Source organism: Pteropus alecto, unplaced genomic scaffold (assembly GCF_000325575.1).
Source record: "Pteropus alecto unplaced genomic scaffold, ASM32557v1 scaffold398, whole genome shotgun sequence".
NCBI lineage: Eukaryota > Metazoa > Chordata > Mammalia > Chiroptera > Pteropodidae > Pteropus > Pteropus alecto.
The window spans coordinates 6,887,076-6,910,060 of record NW_006442497.1 but is presented as its reverse complement, the minus strand read 5'-3'; the positions used below and the strand labels follow the sequence as shown (position 1 = coordinate 6,910,060).

At 37.8% G+C, this 22,985-nt stretch overlaps 1 protein-coding gene across 1 annotated transcript in view; it reads right to left on the bottom strand.

Moving 5' to 3' along the window:
• Window positions 1-22,985, bottom strand: part of DNAH9 (dynein axonemal heavy chain 9) — a 312,771-nt gene that overhangs the window by 135,648 nt on the left and 154,138 nt on the right. The window contains 5 exon segments of the mRNA XM_006922399.3: window positions 7,671-7,910; window positions 8,473-8,575; window positions 10,233-10,398; window positions 21,212-21,419; window positions 21,900-22,073. Of these exon segments, the coding sequence (XP_006922461.1) occupies window positions 7,671-7,910; window positions 8,473-8,575; window positions 10,233-10,398; window positions 21,212-21,419; window positions 21,900-22,073 (891 nt within the window).

Here is a 22,985-nt window from a genome sequence, read left to right as displayed (position 1 = left end):
CTAGAAATATGCAATCTTCCAAGACTGAGTCAAGAAGAAACAGATAATCTGAGCTGGCCAATTACTATTGACAAAATTGAATCAGTAATCAAAAAACTCTCAACAAACTAAGGTCCTGAACTGAATGCTTCAGAGGTGAATTTCACCAAACGTTCAAAGAACTAACACTATTCTTTTCAAACTATTTCAAAAAATTCAAGAGTGGAGAAGACTCTCAAGCTCATTTTATGAGGCCACCATTACCCCGAATCCAAAACCAGATAGACATTACAAAAAAGAGAAAATTATAGGTCGATATCCCTGATGAATATAGGTGCAAAAATCCTCAACAAAATATTAGCAAACTGAATTCAGCAATACATTAAAAAGATCATATACCATGATCAAGTGGGATTTATTCCTGGGATGTAAAATTGGTTTAATAACCACAAATCAATTAATGTGATACACCACATCAACAAATTAAAAAATAAAAATATAATCATATCAATAGATGTTGAAAAAACATTTGACAAAATTCAGCATCCATATATGATAAAAACTCTCTGCAAAGTGGAAATAGAGGGGACATACTTCAGTATAATAAAGGCCATATAAGACAAACCCATGGCTAATATAATATTCAACAGAGAAAAGCTAAAAGTGTTTTCCTTAAGATAAGAAAGAACACAATGATGCTCACTTTCAGTACTATCATTCAACATAGCATCAGAAGTCCTAGCCACAGTACTCAGACAAGAAAAGAAAGGCATCTAAATTGGAAGGGAAGAAGTAACATTGTCATTATTTGCAGATGACATGATAGTATATATAGAGAATCCTGAAGATTCCATCAAAAAACTGTTAGAACTGATAAATAAATTCAGTAAAGTAGCAGGATATGAAATTAATATCCAGAAATCAGTTGTATTTTTACACACCAATAATGAACTATCAGAAAGAGAATTAAGAAAACAATCCCATTTCCAATTGCATCAAAAACAATGAAATACTTAGGAATAAAATTAACCAAGGAGGTAAAAGATCTGTACTTGGAAAAATTATAAGTCATTGAAGAAAGAAATGGAAGAAAATACAAATAAATAGAAGCATATACTGTGTTCATGGATAGGAAGAATTAACTACTTAAAGCAATCTATATCCAATGCAATCCCTATCAAAATACCAATGGCATTTTTCATGGAACTAGAACAAATAATCTTGAAATTTATATGAAACCATAAAAAATCCTGAATAGCCATGGCAATCTTGGGAAAGAAGAACAAAGTTGGAGGTATCACACTACCTGATATCAAACTACTCTTCAAAGCTATAGTAATCAAAACAACATAGTACTGGCATAAAAACAGACACAGAGATCAAGGGAAAAGAATAGAGAGCCCAGACATAAACCCATGTTTATATGGTCATTTAATCAACATCAAAGGAGGTAGAAAGAATAGATAATGGGATAAAAACAGTCTAGTCAAGAAATAGTGTTGAGAAAACTAGACAGATACATGCAAGAAAAATTAATCTGGACCACCTTGTTACACCATATACAATGATATATTCAAAATGAATAGAGACTCAAATGTAAGACCTGAAACCATAAAACTCCTGGAAGAAAACATACACAATAAACTCTCTGACTTTGCTCTTAGTAATATTTTTTTCTGATATATCTCCTTAGGCAAGGGGAAAACAGGAAAAAAATATACTAATAAGACTATATCAAACTAAAATATTTTTGCACAGCAAAGGAAACCATCAACAAAATTAAAAGAAAACCTACTGAATGGGAGAAGATATTTGCCAATGATTCATCTGATAAGGGGTTAATATCTAAAATTTATGAAGAACCAGAATTCAACCAAAACCCAAATAATCTAATTAAAAAATGGGCAGAGGACCTGAATAAACATTTCTTGAAAGAGAACATATGGATGGTCAATAGACATATGGAAAGATCCTTAGTGTCACTTTAGAGAAATGCAAATTAAAACACAATGAGATATTACCTCATACCTATCATAATGGCTATCATCAATATAATAAATCTAAAATAACAAGTGTTAGTGAGGATGTGGAGAAACAGGAATCCTTGTGTACTGTTGGTGGAATTGCAAATTGGTATAGCCACTATAAAACAGTTTGGAGGTTCCTCGAAAAATTAAAAATAGAACTACCTTATGACCCAGTAATTCCACTTCTGGGTTTTTATCTGAAGAAATTCTCAACACTACATAAAAAAGATATATGCACCTCTATGTTCACTGCAGTGCAATTTACAATAGCCAAGATATGGAAGCAACCTAAGTGTCCATCAAGAGATGATTAGATAATGAAGATATGGTACGTGTATACAATGGAATATTACTCAGCCATAAAAAAAAAAATGAAATCTTACTATTGCAGTGACATGGATGGACTTAGGGTATTATGCCAAGTGAAATAAGTCAGACAGAGAAAGACAAATACCATATGATCTCACTTATATGTGGAATCTATAAAACAAAATAAATGAACAAACCAAACAGAAACAGACTCATAATAGATACAGAGAACAAACCGATGATTGCCAGATGGGAGTTGTGGGGCTGGGTGAAAAAGGTGAAGGGGTAAAGAAGTAAAAATTTGTAGTTACAAAGTAGTCATAAGGATGTGAAGTACAGCACAGGGAATATAGTCAATAATATTGTAATAATTTTGTATAGTACTAATTGGGGGGATCACCTCATAGATTATATAAATGTCTAATCACTATGCTGTACACCTGAAACTAATATAAAATAACATTGAATGTCAACTCTAATTGAAAAATAAAAATAAAAAGAGGAAAAATTAAGATTATGTGTAATTATAACAGTATATAAGGAATACACACAAAAACATACACAAAAGAAGTAAAAAAATAATGACAAAAACATAAGTGTGGAAGAGGTGAGTAAAAATGGTAGCAATTATAGAATGTGTTCGAACTTAAGTAACCATTAACTTAAAAATAGATTGCTTTAAACATATATTGGTATATATGAAGCACATGGTAACCATAAACCAAAAATCTACAAGAGATATTCAAGAAGTAAAGAGGAAGGAATCCAAACACAACACTACAGAAAGTCATCAACATACAAGAGAAGAGAGCAAAAGAATAAGAAAAGAACAGAGAACTATAAAAACAATCAGAAAACAAACTGCATACCTATTAATAATTACTTTAAATGTAAATAGAATTAATGCTTCAATCAAAAGGAGAGTGGATAAAGAATATGTGATATATATATATACATAAATATGAATATTATCACTTGACCATAAAAAAGAATAAAGTCTTATTATTTCCAATAGCTTGGATGAACCTAGATGGTATTGAGTTAAGTGAAATAGGTTAGACAGAGAAAGACAAATACCATATGATTTCAGTTATATGTGGAATCTAAAAAGCAAAATAAATGAACAAACAAGGTGGAAACAAACTCATAGATATAAAGAACAAACTAATGGTTGCCAGATGGGATGGAACCTTAGAGGCTGGGTGAAAAAGGGAAAGGGATTAAGAAATACAAATTGGTAGTTACAAAACAGTCACAGGAATGTAAAGTACAGCTTGAGACATATTAACATTACAATAATATAATAATAATAATACATGGTGTCAGATGGGTGCAAGACTTATTGGGAGGATCACTATGTAAGTCATATAAATATCTAACCAGTATGCAGTACACCTTATATTATTGACATTCAATAATATAATATTGAATATCAACTGTAGTTGAAAAATAAAAATAAAAAAATAAATAGATGACATCAACTTCTTGTCACAACTGGTAAATAAAGAAAAAATCTGAATTGTCTAATATGTATCAAAGAAATTGATTCATAGTTTAAAATCTTCCACAAAAAAAAAATACAGATGATTTCATCAGTAAATTCTTCCAACACTTAAAGAAGGCACAATATAATCTTTTACAAAATCTTCCAGAGAGGAGACTAAAAGGAAACACTTCCTAATGTATTTTATGAGGACTTTATAACCTTAAAATAATAGAAGAAAGAAAAATTATAGGACAATCATTAATATAGATGTAAAAATTTATATAGAAAAAATAGCAAATGGAATCCAGCAAAATATAAAAAGTTTAACATGTAATAGCTAAACTGGATTGATCTCAAAAGTGCAAGGTTGAACTTACATTTAAAAATAATCAAGATAATTTATCACAGAAAAAAAGGAGAAAAACGATGTAATTATTTCAATGGATACAGAAAAATCATTTATTATGTTTCAACATACGTTCATGATTAAAACTCTTAGTAAACTATAAAAAGGAAGAAATTTTCTTACTCTGGCAAACAGTATCCACAAAAAACTTATAATAAACATCATACTTAATGGTCAACTATTAAAAGCTTTCCCTCTCAAATTAGGAATGCAACAAGATGTCATTCTTACTACCATTCTTCAACATTGTACAGGCAATTGTAACCAGCACAGTAAGACAAGAAAAATAAATTAGAAGCTTTAAAGCCTGGAAAGAAAGAAATTGTTACTACTGTTATTTTTTACCACCAACATGATTGTATATATAGGTACGAATGCAATATTGAACAAACATATAAAAATATTTACCATATGATTCTCTTTACATAAAGTCCAAAAATAGGCCCAAATAACTTATGATGTTAGAAGTTCAGACAATACTCCTGGGAGGAGGAGGAAGGGAGCCAAGGCGGGCTTCAGGGATGCTAAGAATGTTCTATTTCTTGATCTGAATTGTGGTCACATAGGCATGATGACTTTGTGACAATTAACCAAGCTGTATGCTTATGACTTAATATGCTTTTCTACTTGTATGTTATACTTCAAAAGTTCATTTTTAAAAAAATTCAGTAAGCCCCTTTAGTCCCACACATATCTCTCAGTCTCTTCCTCCTCAGCTCTCCAAGGTATCAGCCATGTATGAGATGTGGAGGGCAGGAAGAAGCACCAACCAGGAATCCTGACTTCCAGGACTGTGTTTTACAGTGAGGTGTGCTATCAGTTGAAGTTTATAAAGCCTTGTTATAGCCAAACTCTCAGGCTGAGTGAAAATTAAGGGCCAAGTCAGTGTGAGCATGTCAAGTTACAAACTTTTCACTATCTCAGACAGTTAGTTATGTGTGACATTGAGATGGGAGCAGTTAATGATTTCTGCTGCTCAGAGCACTATCAAATTCTATCCTAATTAAGACAGAGGGCAATGTAGCAACTGTCTGAATTACTGAGTCTTAGATCAAGCTGGATGGAGAAAAACAGTGCTTGTCTCCTAGTGGGCCTTCAATCATACTCTTAAGTTCTTCTGTCAGTCAGGCCTTCAGAAAAGCAGGCAGTCAGGGAGGAGTGCATAGGGAGGTTGTGGTCAAGCTTCGAGGAAGGTGAAGAGCTGTTTGGTTGAAGGGTGGCAGGTGGTACAGTAGGGGATGCACATTCCCATACTTGTAGCAGGTGGCTGACAGCTGATTGGCTGCAGAGAGGTTTGCTTGGGACAGAGTTCAGGGGGTTGCCCTTCAGGCTACCTGAGTCAGGTAAAGAAACAGGCCAGGGGAAACAAGGGACTCACCCTCACTCCAGTATCTCATCTGGTTCTTCCTCAACATCGTACCAGTAGCCACTAAAACAAGCCTGGAATAGAACCTTCCTTCCTCAGGAAGCCTTTTTTTGCCCCAAATTACCAGTTATGTGATCATGCTCAAGGCATTTTATTTGTCTGCAGTCATTTCTACATTGGAAATAATCTATATTTTACCTCATGTGGTTGTTATGATTAAATTATTAGCTAATAGATGTGAATGGCTTAGGATTGTGCTCAATAAATATTACCTATTATTACAGACTAAAGTAAGGCTTTTTATGAGGGCCCACTCTGGTTTCAAATTACCTTCCCAATCTCACCTATAATCAACCCCTCCATATTGCTCTCCGTTCCCACCAGACCAGACTACTTGTTATTCCACTAACATCGTTTATACTTTTCTACTGCCATGAGCATTTATGCTATCATCTACTAGCTGATAACTTCTCTGAGTCTCTGTTAAATTGGTGCTTCTGGTGAAAGAGGCTAATGTCTATTTTCCCTTTAGTTCTGCCACTATGAGCAATGTGAATTTGATCAAATGACTGTAACTTCTTTATTTTTTCACTTAGAAAATGAAGATGGAAATGTACCCACTTCATTGTGCTGCAGTGAAATTTAAGAGAGAGATTGTGTGATAAAACATGTCTTTCTCAATTAATATTCAATAAATGGGAGATAAGAGTGGGCATATACAAACTTTGCCATCATCCAGGTTTGAGAGCTATTGAACTGTGACCTTGATAGGCTTGGAGCTGAGTCTTTCTTGCTGCTTTAAGTATCTTATGCTTCTCCTTATTAGCAGTACAGATGAGAAGGACAGAATGATGTGGCGGAAAGGAACCCAAAGACCTAGATTCTGGTTCCAGTTCCTTCACTGGATGGCTGTGTGTCTTAGGCAAATCTATATAATCCTTGTGGGTCTTTGTTTCCTCATTTTTAACTAAAGTTATGTTTGGGAGAGACATAATCCAACCAGAAATGCTGTCCTGAGCCCACTTACTTGTGTTCTCAGAAACTTGACCTTGCTGTAGGGCTCAGTGGTAAGACTTTCTGAGGCATAGCTCTTCTATCTTTGACCTTTTTAATGTTTAGTAGTTTTCTGCTCCTTACAGTCAAGAGCCCTGCGTGGAACACGTAGGCCTTATATCCTCAGGGTCTAGACTTTTGCTATTCTCAAGTTCCCCAGAGTCCTAGCTCCACAGGTAGTGGCTGGGTAATTATTTCCAAATACATGTGTTCCTCTGGAGGGTCATGTGTCACTCCCTGATCTCACTGACATTTTCCTACAAGTGTGGCCTCCGTTTGGTGTGAAAAGTATCCTTCCCTCAGTAATGGCTTAGTGCCATTTTGGGGAGAGGTTCCCTGAATAGTAGTTTGTGTAGGTTCTTGTCCAGGATGGGAGAGTTGTGGATGTCACCATGTGAGGATGCTGTATCTGACCAAAGGGAAGAGAGGGGCAGAGTCTGCTACATTGCCCTCTGGAAGTTTTAATAGTGGAGGGCCAGGCAACTGGAAGCAATGGGCAAAAACAGGTCATCATATAAGCAGCTGGAATGATTGGAAATGGCTTTGGCCTGGAAAAGAACCTGGAATATTTAGGACAGAGACATCCCAGGGGTTGACAGATGATGTCTTAGGAATGTTACAGTATGGCTTCTTCAGGAAGCAGACTTATCCTGCATGGTTTGGGGGACACTCTTTTTTATCCCAATAACAATAAATTTATGACCAGGGACTACAGTATACTTTTCTCTTTCTTCTGTGCCATTTTCCTTCCTAGGCATTCTGGAATCAGTAAAGAACATTATCTCCAAGATGCTGAGTCTTCTCCAGCCCAAAGGAATCAACTCAGAAATGGTTTCTGCTTACTGAGAAATAATTTAGTCAACAAACAGAGCTCTATTTTGTTGAAATTATGGAGCCCATGACACTCTGTTTACCTGTTTATGTTTATGACTATGTGAACTGTGCCTTCGCTAAAAGTTTGGCATTAACTATTATTTTACTAAGAATGGGAGGAACTGGAACACCACTAAATCTTCTAGGGGGTATCAGAGAAGATGAACTCACCTGGAAAATGTTGGCAAAGTCTCTGAGGTTAAAGATATAGTGGAATTTGATTGCCGTGGGTAGGAATGTGGTGGCTATTTTCTGATGGAAAGTAAGAGCTAGGTTGATCAGCTGGGGGATGGATTTCTGCAGTGATGCTGGGAAGTTTCCAAGCTTTAGGTGGTGAGTCAGGATGGTGCTGTAGATGGAGGACAGGGCGTCTGCTCCCGGAAAAGAGAGGACAAACACACTGAAGTGACGCTGTACAAGGAAACAGGCATGTGGAGGAGGCCCAAGTTAGACATCCATTATCACAAAGTAAAAGTGATCTTTTCTGAATTTGGATAAAACAATTAAGAATTCTTATCAGGGCTTCGAATTCTATATTCTGGTCACATTTTCTACCTGAAACCCAAACTCATGTTGAGTATAAAATAATGGGCTTTGGACCTTGGGTCAAAGATGTAGTAAGGGGTAGTAGGACATGAATTGAATTTGGCCTCAGGGAATCTGAATCCAAATCTGAATCTTATACTCAGTGCATCCACATGACCTTGGGAGAGTCATTTCATTTCTCTGAAGTTTTCTTGTTGTGAAGAGTGAATTAAATCAGATAAACTCTACAACCACTTCCAGCTCTAAAAGCTTCATGACTCTGGGTCTATGAGTTTCTCTATCTTCCTAGAAATATGAATCGGCATCTGGTATGATTTATCACTTTAAAAGGCTAGACAGGGGAAGGGCCAATTGTTATTTATGATCAAGTGACATCAGCCCTGGTAAGGCAGTATTTAGGACCACATTACTACAGCTCCTCCCATACCTGAAGCCGTGGGTTTATGGTGAAGCTGCCCGCAGTAGGGTTCATACAGGAAACATACTGTACATTCATGATCTCCTTTAGAGACAGCTTGTTCCGATCATACCTGAAACAGTCAGAAACCACAGGTGAGAATCATGTGAGGGCCTAGGTAGGTGAATGCATTGTCAGGGTGATATGTGATGTGCTGCCCTATCATTCATGTGTTAGGTTAAAAAAAAAAAAGTCAAGATCCACTGGTAGAAATTCAGAAGAGACAAGAGCCTAGGACAAAATCCTGACGGATCCAATATTTATGGAAATAGCATAGGAATAAGAGACCACAAAGATGGACTAAGAGATAGGAGAAAAATCAGGGGTGCATGGCACCCCAGAAAGCAAAGAAAGTCAGTATTTCCAAAAGGAGAAGGCGGTCAACCACGTCTAGTGCTACAGAGAGAATAATAATGATAGTGGCTCGACAGGGACTTCATAATAAAGATACAGTTAGTACTTGAGCAACAACAGTTAGTAAAGTAGGGGAAATAGAAACTAAATAACAGTGCACTGAAAAGTGAGTGGGAAATGAGGGAATGAAGACAAATTATATTGGTTATGCAGGGAGAGAGAGACAGAGCAATAGTTAGAAAATGATTTTTTTTTAAGACAATGGAAGAAATTATACAAGTTTAAATAATGATTTGAAGGAGACAAGGGGAGTAGTTAATAAAGTGAGGATTTCAAGAGGTAGAAAAAAGTAGAATCACGATGCTGGTGGGTGGTTAAGTCTCAGGGAAGATGTCACAGGAAGAGAGAGAAAAGGATGCATGGGGATGCAAGTAAGTTCTATCGATGCAGAAGCAAGAGAAAGAGATGGCATATGATTATCAGCTGAGGTAAGGTGGGAAGCTTGAGGAGAGGGTATGAAACAGAAACTTCTGAGGGTGGAAATGTAAACATATGAAAGCAATATGGTAGAATTTCCAGGAAGTTTCTACTTCCTGTTTAAGGTTTGCAACCATGTATTCAAAGTAGAACTAGTAAGCATGGCTGATTTTCTTTTCCAGTATATATAGTTCAGCTGCTCAGATGCTCAGATGCTGGTGTGGAGATTGTGGGTGGTCGTACATGTCAGGCATCCAACAAAGACTTAGAAATGAATGAAAGGCAACTCCGGTTACCATTGCAACTATAGTTCTTTCTGAATTCCCTCTTCATACTTCCCATTCTTTTGGAGCAGCCCATTCAATGTGAGGTAGAAAGGTGAGCCACAAGGGTCTCAAACCATTGACTTGCTTTTTTTTTTCTGGCAAGTTCAGATCTTTTGCTATTAAAAACTATACTGTTGCAAGAGATAATGAGACCCTGTAAGTTGCTCTGAAAAGATGAAAGCTGTTTAGACCCTCAGACACAGGTGCACTGTATGGTATGTTAGGTGTTACCATGGAAGTGCTTGCTCAGTGCTATGGTCGGAGGAGGGGAGTGGTTAATTCTGCTTTGGGGGTTTGGAAGGTAACTTTTGAGATGAATATTGATGAAAAGGGTTGGCTTTTTTCCTTAGATGAGAGCTCAATACTTTCTTTTCACGTAGGAAGTAAGGCCCCTGTCTGAAAATATACTCCAGGAAATGGAGAATTCCACCAGGAACGGGGTTTGCCATGGGGATTCTAATCTGGCATCAGAACGAAACTGAAGTTTGCAGCTTCAGTGGAATAATGACTGGCCTACAGCCCTGCTTTAATCGATCCGCCCGCCAGCCCCGGTGCCTTTGTGTGTGCTCTTACCAATGGCCATAGTCCAGGTGCTGCCTGATGATGGTATGGGGCTGCACAGTTCCATAGGCATCTACCTCAGGCATGTTCATGTCATCAATGAAATAGATAAGCTTTTTATTCCCTGGGGGACCATAATTTCTGCCAGCCTTCTTTTCTAGAGGTTTCTCCAAGACACCTAATGAGAGAGCCAGTTAGTGAGGAAAAGACATTCAAACCTCAGATACCAGTACTAAGACAGTACAGTTGTCAAGGATGAGCAATGATGCTGTGTGCATTTGTGTGCAAATAACAGCAGCAGCTACTACAGATATAAGCATTCTACAGGACCAGAAGGTGACATTGGAATTATCTGGCAGCAATGGTGACTATATTTACCAGGCATTGAATGTCTTACTATGTGAAGTGTGTTAGGTTTTTACAAACATTAATTATCTCAGTTTTTCCTTACCATATCACTGTAAGATAAGTACTATTGTCTCATTTTACAGAAGAGGAAACTGAGGCTCAGAAGAACAAAGCAACTTCTCTAAGATAGAGCCAGGATACAAATCCAGAGCAATTAAATGACAAATCCATGCTCCTTCTATGATACTTGTGGTCTCAGTTTTCTTTGTTTATAGACCAGAAATAGAAGATACCTTGACTGTCCCAAGGCCTCATATTCTCACTCAGGAAATCTGCAAATAACCAGATCCTGAGTAGACCTGCTTTCTAAACCTAGAATAGCAGAGGAGCATGAAGGCTGTGGCTTCCATCCCAGAGCTGGGTGGAGGCCCCTCCCACCTTTGGGATAAAAGAGAGGAATTAGTAGATACTTTGTCAACAGTGTTCTCAAATAGTTCTCCTCCTGGGATTTTCCCTGAGGGAGAATAGAAACAATAGTCTCAGAGAATTTTCCAGAAGCTTCCAGTATCATGAAGGGCTTGCCCACCCATCTTTAGGTTATCAGATCCTCTACCAGAGCATCTCAATGTCTTTCTGCAGACGCAGTACAGACTCTCTTCTGGAGTTATTTCTTCAATTATCCAGCCAGAGGGAAGAAATCAAATAGTATCATTTCCTAGCCTGACAGGACTTGCTTAGAACAAACTTAATAGGGTAGAAGTATATATATATTTTTCAACCAAGCAATTAAATATTTATGTATTGCCAGAACCAACACTTCCTATTACAGCTTGAAGCTCTAAGAACTGTCTGATTCCTTTTCTTGAAAAACAAGTTTGTAAACAAGGAGAAAGGGTCAATAGACATATGAAGGTGACAGATAGAAAGACAAGTTACTTCAAGAAGCTTGAATATTCTAATTTTCTGGTCCTGAGTTAAAGTAAGTGTTTAAAATATGAATTAAATTTAAATTTAATTAGCATCCAATTAACATACACTATCAACCAATTAATCAACCAACACCTTTTTCCCCCGCTAAGGATATAACAAATATATATATGAGATCTGTCAAAATGAAATATAATTAATGGGCTGCCAAGGACATGTTTTTGAAAACAGTCCTTCTAGTAGACAATCCTCTCCTTAGGAAGACTTGTTTTTCCTCCTCCCAAAGCAGTGATATTCAAATCAACCTCTGGAATTAAGCAGACCCTGTAATTTGGGTTGATTAAGCTCTTTATGCTTCTAAAGGATTATTGAGGAGAAAAACATGTCGGTTAGCAAGAAGTGGCCTTAGAATGCACCAGATTATTTCAAAAGCATGATGTTAAGTACCTTGAGGAGAGGACTTCCTGGGAAAAGGCACACACACTTTTGATTCCTTCTTAGCCAAGCTATGCTCCAAGTCACATCTAGGATGGAATGGTAGCAGGTTACTCTGTTTCCAGCCAGAACTGGAGGAGCAGAGTGGGTTTAAGTTTCAGCAAACATGTTGATGTTGAAGGTGCTAAACACAGGAGACATATAGAGAAATGTGACCCTCCCACCATGTTTCTGGCTGAGAGTCAAACCCATACCTGCATCCCGAGTTCGTCTGTACTATCTTACTGAATTTGTTCATATGGAACGACTTGGCGTTCAGCTAGTGGTCATATGAAGCAGCACTAAGATGCCCTCTATGTTTTCATTCATGATTTTTCTCCAGCACTATTTTACTACCATTTTAAAGAGCAATTTCATTTTCCAAGTGGGTTCCCATTTGTATCTCATTTCACTGTCTCCAGTGCTACCATCCTTGTCCAATGGCTCTCACCTGGAAACTACAAAATCCTCCCAAATGGTTTTCCTACTTTCACCCTAGGTCCCTTCACTATATTCTCAAAACAGCAAACAGGGTATCCTTATAAGAGGTAAGTCAGATCACGCCAGTCCCCTGTTTAAAACTCTCCAGTGGCACTCCATCTCATTTGGGGCAAAAGCCAATCTGGTCACATCCACAAAATTTGAATCTCTGTTTTTCTCTCCTGTTGCTCCCATCTTCACTCTCTCTGCTCCAGCCACCTTGATTCTGACTCACTAGCTGCCTCAGGGCCTTTGCTCTGGTTGTTTCCTCTGCCTGGAATCCTTTTCTCCGAAATGCTAGCACAGTTTGCTCTCTTAATTCCATCAAGTATTTATTTACTCAAATGCTATTTTCTCGGTAAGTCCCTCCCTGGCACTCTATCTAAAATTAACCCCCTACCTCCTATTCCCTGTCCCCACTTCATTTTTCTCCATAACACTTATTACCACTTAATATCCTAAATGTCCTACTTATTTATCTTGCTTATTATCTCACCTCTTCCACACTCTAAACTCCATGAGGCCAGGAATCTTTTTCTGTATTTTTTTTTTCATTATCATAACCCTAGCACATAGAATATTATCTAGCATAAAGTGCATGTTCAAAAAACATTTATTAAATAAACAAATGAATGCATTTTATTATTATAACAAATCTCATCAATAGGCAAAGAAAGACTTATTATCCCCATTTTGTAACTAAGGAAACAGATGCTAAGGCAGGTTAAATGCCTTGCTGGAACTAGAATCCAGGTCTGTTGACAATGATTTTACTCCTTCTTTCATATCATCAGAAGAAAGTCCTTGCAAGGCCTCACAGCCCAACCTTTCTCTAGGGTCATCCCTGACAATCCCAGTCTTATCGATTCCTCCAGTTTCTGAACTCTAGAGCAGTACATTCATTCATCCATGGAGCAATACTATGGAGGACTTGACGTGCAGTATGTCATTGACTCCTAAGAGCAGCCCTATCCCGTATTATCATCAGCTTTTTAAAAAATCTTTTAACATACAAGAAAACTGAGGCTTAGAGGAATTCACAGGCTTTATCCAAGGTCATACACAGCTACTGAAGGCAAAGCCAGGATTCTAACCTGGCTTACCTCATGTAACCACTACTGCAAGCTACTTCTTAGATATGACTACAACATGGCTTCTGCCCTTGAGAAACCTCCAGTTTGGTTAACTCGTTTTCTGACCATACTTTTGACAGAGATCATTAGTAATTAATCATGTCTTACTTGGCATCGACATGATTTGTGTACCTGTGTTTGAACTATTTTCCTTCCGCATTATCTAATTTTTCACGTGTTAAGATGTTTCAGTTATATTATGAGGGCTTTGAGTTTATTCTTTCAAAAATAACATCCTTTGCATGATTATAAAAATAATACATATTCATTATATAAAGATTAAAAAGCACAATCACAATGATGAAAATGAAAATTGTCCATAATTCTGTCGCCTAGCAATAAGCATTACTTTCAAGTCTACTTGCTCTGGCAGATTTTTCCTTTACAAAATCAGAATTATACTGAATATTCTACTTGTATATGTTTTTTTATTTCACATATTGTAAACATCTTTATATGATAATACATATCCTCCTAAAAACTTGATTTTAATGGTCACATTGTGTTCTATAATTTGGAGGTATCGAAATTTATGGAATGGTTTCTTTATTGTCTGAAACGTGTTGTTTTCAAATTTTTTATATGTTGGAGCTCCCTTCTCCCATTCCAAGCAGAGTGTGTTGCCTACTAGAGAGAAATCTTTGGTGATTTAATTTTGTGTCATCTCCTTTTTGGAAAACACTAAGGTAAGTGGACAAATATTGTCTACCTGTAATAATGGAAGCTCGATGCTCCTTTGAGGTTGAGAGTTTGATCAGATCTTATATGGTCCTGTCCAACCTTAAACTTTTAATGAACAGGTTACAGAGATTCATTTTCCATAAAGACTCAGACTCCTGGCTCCTGCCTAATTGGTATGATTAAGCACTGAAATATTTGTTGAACTAATAATTTAAATTACAGTTGGTTGGTAAGAGAATTCAGAATTGTGAAGAGCATCACCTTTGGCTCATTCTCTCTATACTGCAAATATAAGCCCCTGGATGCTTTGATCAAGTTCTTTGCTCATCTATTTCCCTTTCTGAACTATCCTGTCTATGGGTCATTGCAAATTATTTTTTTATATTAAAAATGATATTTTTAAAAAGAATGAGAAGAAGTGTAAGGTATATTAATAGACATAAAACAGACCAATTAAAATAAAGACTAAAATGGATTCCAAAACAATATAGAATTATTTGCACAGGTAATCTAAGATGGCATAGTTACTGTTCCCAAATAAAAATGTATCTCACATTGTCCATTATGAAGTGCCTACTTGAAAGCTCAGAACTAAATCTGTGTTTAATTACAGTAATCATGTCATCTCAGAATACCGGTACAAATTCATTTCTACTTTGTATGAAAAAATTTTTCAGGTACAAAATTCTAAAAAGCTTATATCAGGGATACTTACAAAAGGTTTATCAGGCTACAAATGGGCGTGATCTTCTACTGAATTTTACAGAAAATATAAAAATAACTTAAAATTATCTTTTATCTCCTAACTTTCAACAAAACCCAAGGGCAGATCATTAAATTGTAACTCAGTGAAGGGAATGAAAGCAGTGCAACTCGGTTGTAGAGTTTAGAGAAGCTAGAAGAACAGAGAATGAGCACAGATCTCTGCCTCTCTCAACTTGAGATGCCAGTGTTATTGATCTGTGCCTTGTGCAGCTGTCGGAGAGCAGTCAATTGAAGTCTGAGTGTTTCCATGACCAACTAAAGGGCCTATTTTATTTACCATCAAAGAGAAAGATACCCATGTGCTCTAGATATTAGATGGACAGAAGCAATGTTGGCATTCTACTATGAAAATTCAGATATCTGACTTACAGTCTTAGCAAAGCAGAAGGCCACTACAGCTTGATGAAATAAGACAGCTTGGTTATTAACTCATTGTGTGACTTAGAGATAAGTCACTTAACACCTCTCAGTCTCATTTTCTCATCTTGTAAAGATAGGGACTATCATCTCTGTGATGGACACCATTTATAACTCCTTTCTCTTTAGTCACTTTCCAGTTGGGGTGGCCCTGTGACACAGTTCTGAGTGAAAAGACACAGACATAAGTGTATGTTCCTGGAGAGCTCTCATTTCCTGACATGGGCAACAACTTTCCCCTTTATCTTTTTTTTCGTTTTTCATTTAGAATGAAGATGTAATGGGTGGAGCAGCAGCCATCCTGCCACATTGAGGGAGCAGCTAAGAGAATAACAGATATTATAGCATTAATATCACTGAATCATTGATTTAACATTAGCCACTGCCTACCTCAAGACTCCTTGTTGAGTGAAAAAAAAAAAATCTCTGTTAATGCCACTATCATCAGATTTTCTGCTGCTGGCAGTGGAAAGCATTATGGATACAGTATCTCGCTGGGCGGAGAAGATTAAATGAAGCTAAAGCACAAAGTTTGGTATATTACAAACATTAAATAAAGAATGTTTCCAGGCATTCACTGGTGAGAAATGTGAATGCCTGGAAACAAAACCCCCATTTGTATTTAAAAGAGTTCTGAATCTGTGTTTAGAAAAGTACTCAATGAAGACCTTAGAGCTGGATGTAATGAGAGAGAAGAGAGATGCAGGGAGTATCAAGAACCTGCTTTCTCTATTAAAAAAATATATATGATTTTGAGAAAAATGGTATGAGATGGACTAGCAGAATGAGTAAGCTGCCAAATATACCCCTGGAGACCTTGATGAATTGCCCATTTGAAAGTTGGAACATTTCTTCTAAAAACATTATTTTTGTTTTAGCATAGTTTATGTTAAATTCTTTTTTTCAAGCAAAAAGAGATTTGCATGTATTCCCTTTGTTTTGGTAGTTGTGGCTTAGAAATTAATGCATAATATTTATAAATTCATAATTTGAAGACTTTAATATTATTATAATAACAGCTTCCATTTACCAAGCACTCATTGTATGCTAGGAATCATTCTGAGTATTTTACATATTTTATCTTGCTATTCAGGAATAAAAAGAATGAACTATTGATATACTCAACAACATGAATAAATAACAAAATCATACTGAATGAAAGAAGCCAGACCAAAAAAAAGAGTATATATTGTATGATTCCATCATATCAAATTCTAGAAAATACAAACCAATATATTGTGACAGAAACAGATCGGTGGTTGCCTAGACACGGGGTTGGGTGGGGGTTGGGTGAGAGGGAGGCATTACCAAGGGACATAATAAACTTTCAGAGGTGATGGATATGTTCATTATTTAGATTGTAATGATGGTTTCATAGGTGGGTGAAATTTTCAAAACTTATTGAATTGTATACTTTAACATGTGCCATGTAGTGTATATAAATTACAACTTAAAAATGCTTTTTTAAAAGTGAAAATATTTTTAAAAATTATACTGCCTTTTAGTAGGAAAATGAATAAATAGCTACGATTTATTCACACAATGGACTTCTATGCAACAGCGAAAATCAATGTATCAAAACAGATAATGATTTAAAAAGTTGCCAAAAGAAGTTAGAGTATGACATATATTTAAACTTTAAATGCACACAACAGTATGTATGTTTATGGGTACACATATGTATCAAAAGTGTAAATTTGGAATGATATACAACTTTACTAGTCCAATTAATAAGGGGCATGAAGGAAGAAGGGATGGGGGTGGTGTATTGGCTGTACTTATAATGCTAAGATACATAGCAAAATGACAAAATGTTAACATCTGTGAAATCTGGGTGGTGGGCACATGGGCATCTGTTACATTATTTTCTGTACTTTTTTACATGATTGAACTACTTCATAATTTTTAAAAAGTTTAAGTAATTCTCCATCCCACTCTCAGCATCCAATTTCCCTTGCCAGGGGCAACTGCTGTTATGAGTTTCTTATGTGTCTTCCTGGAAATATTCTAAGTATATCTATAAGCATATATAAATATATATGTGTGTGTTAATTTTTATATATCTCTTTTTAAGCAAGACAGAATTTGGAGCATACTATGCATACTATTCTGCATCTTTCTTTTGTCACTCAACAAAGCTTTAGAGATAGTCCCAATTCAATTAATATAGAATTGCCTCATTCTTCATAATAATGCTTAGCATTCCATCATATGGAAAATTAGGCTATTTCCCATCTTTCACTATTAAAGACATATTATAAGCACACATTTTGCACACCGGTCTGGGTATACTACCTGCCTTTAAATCAGACTATGCCATATCACATTCGATATTTTCTTAAGGGCTTAAATACAAACAGCAGTGAAAACACTGGGCAGCAAAGAGTGATTGGCTCATGAGGTAGGTGAGACAGCTTGCCTCTTGTCTAAATGATAACAGAATATTCACTTTCTGGGTTCCTGTATCTCCTTTTATAAGTTTTCTATTTCTTCTTAGATATTAACTGGATTTCTGGCTCCCACTTTTCTGTTAGTAACATTATTTTTCCATTTTAGAAGCCATTTCGTTGCTTCTAAAATGTTCTAGGCTAAGACGTCAAATAATCAAAGTTGTTTGGGCTGTGACTAAAGTAAGAGGAAGGAGCTTCCAAGAAAAGGAAGTCAGCATTTTTCAGAATTAAGAGTTTGAGCTTTGCTGCATAGACTTTGTTACATTTATGCAAGCTACTCAGGGGCTTTAGGTTACTCTCCAGTTCCTAGCTGGTTCTGGATAGGTAAGGTGAAAGGACAGATGCTTCATCCATCACCTAGTGTGAGAAGAGGGATGGGACCCAGAGGTCACTAGGGAATTAAAAAGAGACAGAAAGTGTGTTTTGATGTATGGCCAGCTGCAGTGAGGAGCCAGTGTCCATCCTGGTTCTATTTGACAGCATCTTGGAACTTTTTAAAAAATAATTCTCAGTGTTCTGACAGGAGGGAAGGACAAACTCCTCCAGGTGAGGTTCCGAGAGTAGGAGCAAGAGGTTCGGGCAATGTAAGAAGCTCATCTTCTCTTTCTTGGCTACGAATTCTTCTTCTCTATTTACAGTACTTTTTATATTATAAAACTGTAATAGGATTCTAGAAAATAACTTCTTGAAATACTCAAATAGTACCACTAATGATAATAGTAATAATATCAAATATTTATTGCAGTTTCCAACGTATTTTCTTACCAGGGAGGTAATGTTGCATAATGGTTAGAACATAGACACTGAAGTCAGACTGTCTGGCTTCAAACCATGGCTCCACCACTTACTGTGTGGCTTAGGGTAGCTTATTTAACATCTTTGGTTTTCTCATCTGTAACATGGGGATGATATAAGTAAGTACTTACTTCCCATCGCAGGGCTGTAAAAGATTAAATAATTAAAAAATGTGTAAAAGTCAAATCTGAGGTAGTACCTGACAAACACCTGGTGAATGTTTGATAAATGTCAGTTATCATCATCATCATCATTATCATCATCAGTGTAGTTGTAAGTAACAGTGAAAATTGGTGTAAATGAACAGAGCTGATAATCTGATCAGTCACTGGACTCAAGGCTTGCCAATAAGTGTAGTGGTAATATCTTTCCATGAACATAAAGAGAAATTATGTTAGGTAGACCAAACAGTGTTAACATGTGAACCAGCCAGGCGCGTAAAGTCTGCTTATGACTACTACTGGGAGCTAATGTGATGGTGCCAGGCCATTACAGAAGGTTATGACATTGCCTGACATAATGGTAGCTGAAGTCTCATGGAGTAAATATGAAGCTAGTGGTTTACTGGAGCTGGCTCTTGAGAGCTGATTGCTAAAACTGAGGAAATTTTGCAATCTGGTTGTTAAACACAGCCATTATTTAAAAAATAAAAAAATAAATCAGATAAACTTATAATTAAGTAAATTATATTAAAACAGATATAATAACATTCGAAATTCATTACATCCTAATTATTTTGCTACATTTCAACATTATCTATGCTCAAGATTGTTTTCACCTATTTTATCTGTAAAGCAGGAATATTGTTAATGGTGTGCTAATGTGCATTTCTTCTGGATTCCATGTTCACTGACATCACATTGGCAGCTTGAAATTGGTCATTGTGGTAGAATTTACACCAAGAAAATTGACAAAAATACAGACCAGGGCTTGATTCATTTTGTTGATTGTATAGATTTAAGAAAATACTAAAAAATATTAATTTTATAAAATGGGAAAATATTAATAATGCAGATTAAACTTAAAAATATATCATTCTTATAGCTGTTTACATTGTGAAAAGAACAAAAAATTGAAGTAGTTTTTCAGTATTCAAATAGAAGATGCTCACATTATTGACCAAGCAGTGAAGTTTCAACATAAATTTTCATGATTTCACCTTGTCTTGTTAACATTCATATGGGAATTATAGTCAATTGCAGAATTGGGACTGGGGGTGTAAAATACTTATCAGCTCAGTAGTAGATGAAACCCTGAGGAGATCTCTCTCAGTCACTGAAGGGGAGAGAGGGGATAATTTTAACTTCTATCAACAAGCTTCAGGCACTTAGCTGCTATGAGAGGTAGAGAGCAGAGACAACACTGCGTTCCACTAGGAATAAAGAGCTGGCTGGACCCTAACTCTGGAAGAGTTGGCAAAAGGTGCAGAAAGAAGGTGGGAAGTGAGCTAGTCTCTCACAGGGGAACTGGGGAAAGCAGAGCGCTGGCAACACCACAGTGCTTGCTTCTGGGGCTCACACTAGGCAGAGGGCACAGAATGACCAGATAAATAAAAATGGTTCAGGCTGAGCAGGTGGTGGTCAAGGTGTAGCCTGTTCTGCAAGTCTGCTGGCCTAAGGCCTGATGATATAGTCAGACAGGAAAAGTGCCAGGTTCACTTTTCATGTTATAAGCTATGGCTTATAACTTGCTGATCTGTAAATAGCACATACACTGAATTCCTCATTTTTAGAGGATTTTGCATGCTAGGAGTAGAGAGCGGGGCAAGGCTTTTACAGTGTGGGGCATAAGAGTGAGCTTCCTCCCCAGGCCTGCCACTCCCCTTTTCTTTATGGGAGGTTGGTGTGGGCATTTCTTCGAAAGGAAACTGTTTCAAGGGTTATTGTAGCAAGTTTTTCTATAAAAAGAGGAAGTGACTCTAGTGAGAAGAAAACACCTGTAGTGAGCCTCTGACCCTGAAGTCACACCTAGGAGGCCTCATGTCTACTACGGAGCCTGGTGTGTAAACTCCCAGTGAAAAGTATGTTCCATGTGGTCAGATACTGGAAGTGCCACACCAGCCTTGCCGTTTGGTGGTGACCTTGGGCAATCATGTACTTTTACCTAAGCCTCAGTTTCCCCCTTTATAAAATATGAAGGGTGAATGAAATGATCTCTAGATACATCAGGTGACAGGAATCTACAAGCCCATGCAGATCTCTCGATGGGTCTTCAGCAGGTTTTATCATCAAGGTGCTGAACTGCTCTGTGTTGAAATCCCTGCCCTGGAGTAATTTAGCAGGCCAGGGAGGAATGCAGGGAGAAAGGAAAGGGGAAGGGGCTGTGCTAAGGGTTGTTGGAGAACTGGAATGGGTATTGTGGAAGAGAAAGGAGAAGAAAAGCAAGAAGGGAATCGTGAGAGGAAATGTACTATCTAGCCGAGCAGGTACCTGATGCTCTCTCTACTCCAGCTCTTCTGCATCGGGCACCATGGCCACTCAGACACCCCACACCCTCTCCTCCATGCCTTCTGGGCCCTTACCCTGCAGCATCGCTGATGTTGTGTAGTAGTTAAATGGTACGTTTTTCATCAGGTATTTCTCGGGGTCAAGGCTAGCCAGCTGAGCTCCAACCAGCACCGATTTGCCTGTGCCCGCGGTTCCCACCAGCATGACCGGCCGCCGCTTCTTCATGAGCCGCTCCATAAAATAGCACACTCGGATGGTTTCACTTGTGTGCACCAAACAAGCCTGAAATGGGAACACGATGAGTGTGCCAGGGGCTCGTGGGAGAAACAGATGCACCGCCAAATGTTCTGGAGCATTTCAGAAGAAGGAATTCTGCTGTCATGGTGGAGCTCACCACCTCAGGCAGGAGGGTCTTCCCTAATATCCATAGTAAGACCATCCTATCAACTTATTCTCTGAGTAGAGAGCATTCTTTTCCTTCTCTACCAGCTCTGTCTGCCTCCCTGTGGCCTCTCTAACACATTTCACAAACTTCTGCCTTTGCTATCCCCCCTTTCCCTCCCAGGTTGACAGTGGGGTCTAGTAGTTACGTTATCTAGCCTTTTAGAGGGTCTTATGACTTCATTGCACCTATGATTTCCTCCAAAAAAGTGAGTAGCAGGTGATGACTAATTCCTCTTGGATACTGATAAGGGGCTGCTACTAGAGTCATTGCAGATTCTTGGGGTCACTGTATGTCCTTGGTTACTCGGCCACACTCACCTGCAAAGGCATCTCAGGTTCAAATTCAAACTGGGGGATGAGCTTGGACCACAGCTCGAACTTTTTGGTCTCTGGATCTATGTAATAGTCAAAGATGGTTCCCTGGGAAGGGAACTTGACTGTCTTGAACTCTGTCAGCCACCATTTGCTGAATTCTGCCCGGTAGTCCACAAGCTGTCAAAACAAAGCAGGTCAGAGTCAAAGCTCTCCAGAGTTACAGAAGCCTGAACAGGCTGTCCTGGCATTAGGCAGAGGGTCAGGGCAGGGAACACAAGGTGCTCCTTCTTATGTAGGCCCGCTCGATGGGTCCGCTCCTCTAGGAAGGACATTCTTCTGGTGAGGGTCAGCCCTGAACAAAGCCCAGTAAAACAACAGTCTCCCTTGAACATGTACAAGTGCCTCTGCTTGACCACACAGCTGGGCCTCCCTGGCACTGGTGCATCTCAGAGCCATTGAGGGGTGAAGGATAGAGAAAGGGTGATATAAGAACATGGAGGAGAGAGGGAGCCTGCAACCACAAAATGGGCAAGTGTGGACAAGAACTCCTGAAGAGATAAATTGGCCCCTATCTTAGACTCTTAAGACTCTGAACAATGTCCTGGATGGCAGCCAAAGATGAAATGAATAAAATGGTGAGTGTTGACACCTGGGAGCAGAGGGTCGTTAGTTGAGTGAGACGCCTCAGAGGGGAGTCAGGTACATAACCACAGGCAAATCTCTGCTCTCTGTGCTTCAGTTTCCCCATCTGAAATGAAGATCCTAGAAAAGATTTCTAAGGTTCCTTCAAGAGCTAAAATTCTAAAATCTAGAGACAGCAGAGACAAAGCTATACTGGTCTTCTGACAGAAGGAATAGGTGGAGACACAATTTACATGAATACATATTAAATCATGAGCCCCTAAGGATAGGGCTCTGTACTCAAACTATCTTATTGTGTCTAAGCTACCATTTGCTGAATCGTGTATGTACACAAAACATACTTGAACTACTGGCAACCTTCTGGGGTAACAAATCCAACTCTGAACATACAGATCTAGGAAAAATCCTAGAAAAGAAAGAGGCCCAGATTGGGCATTTTAAGAAACA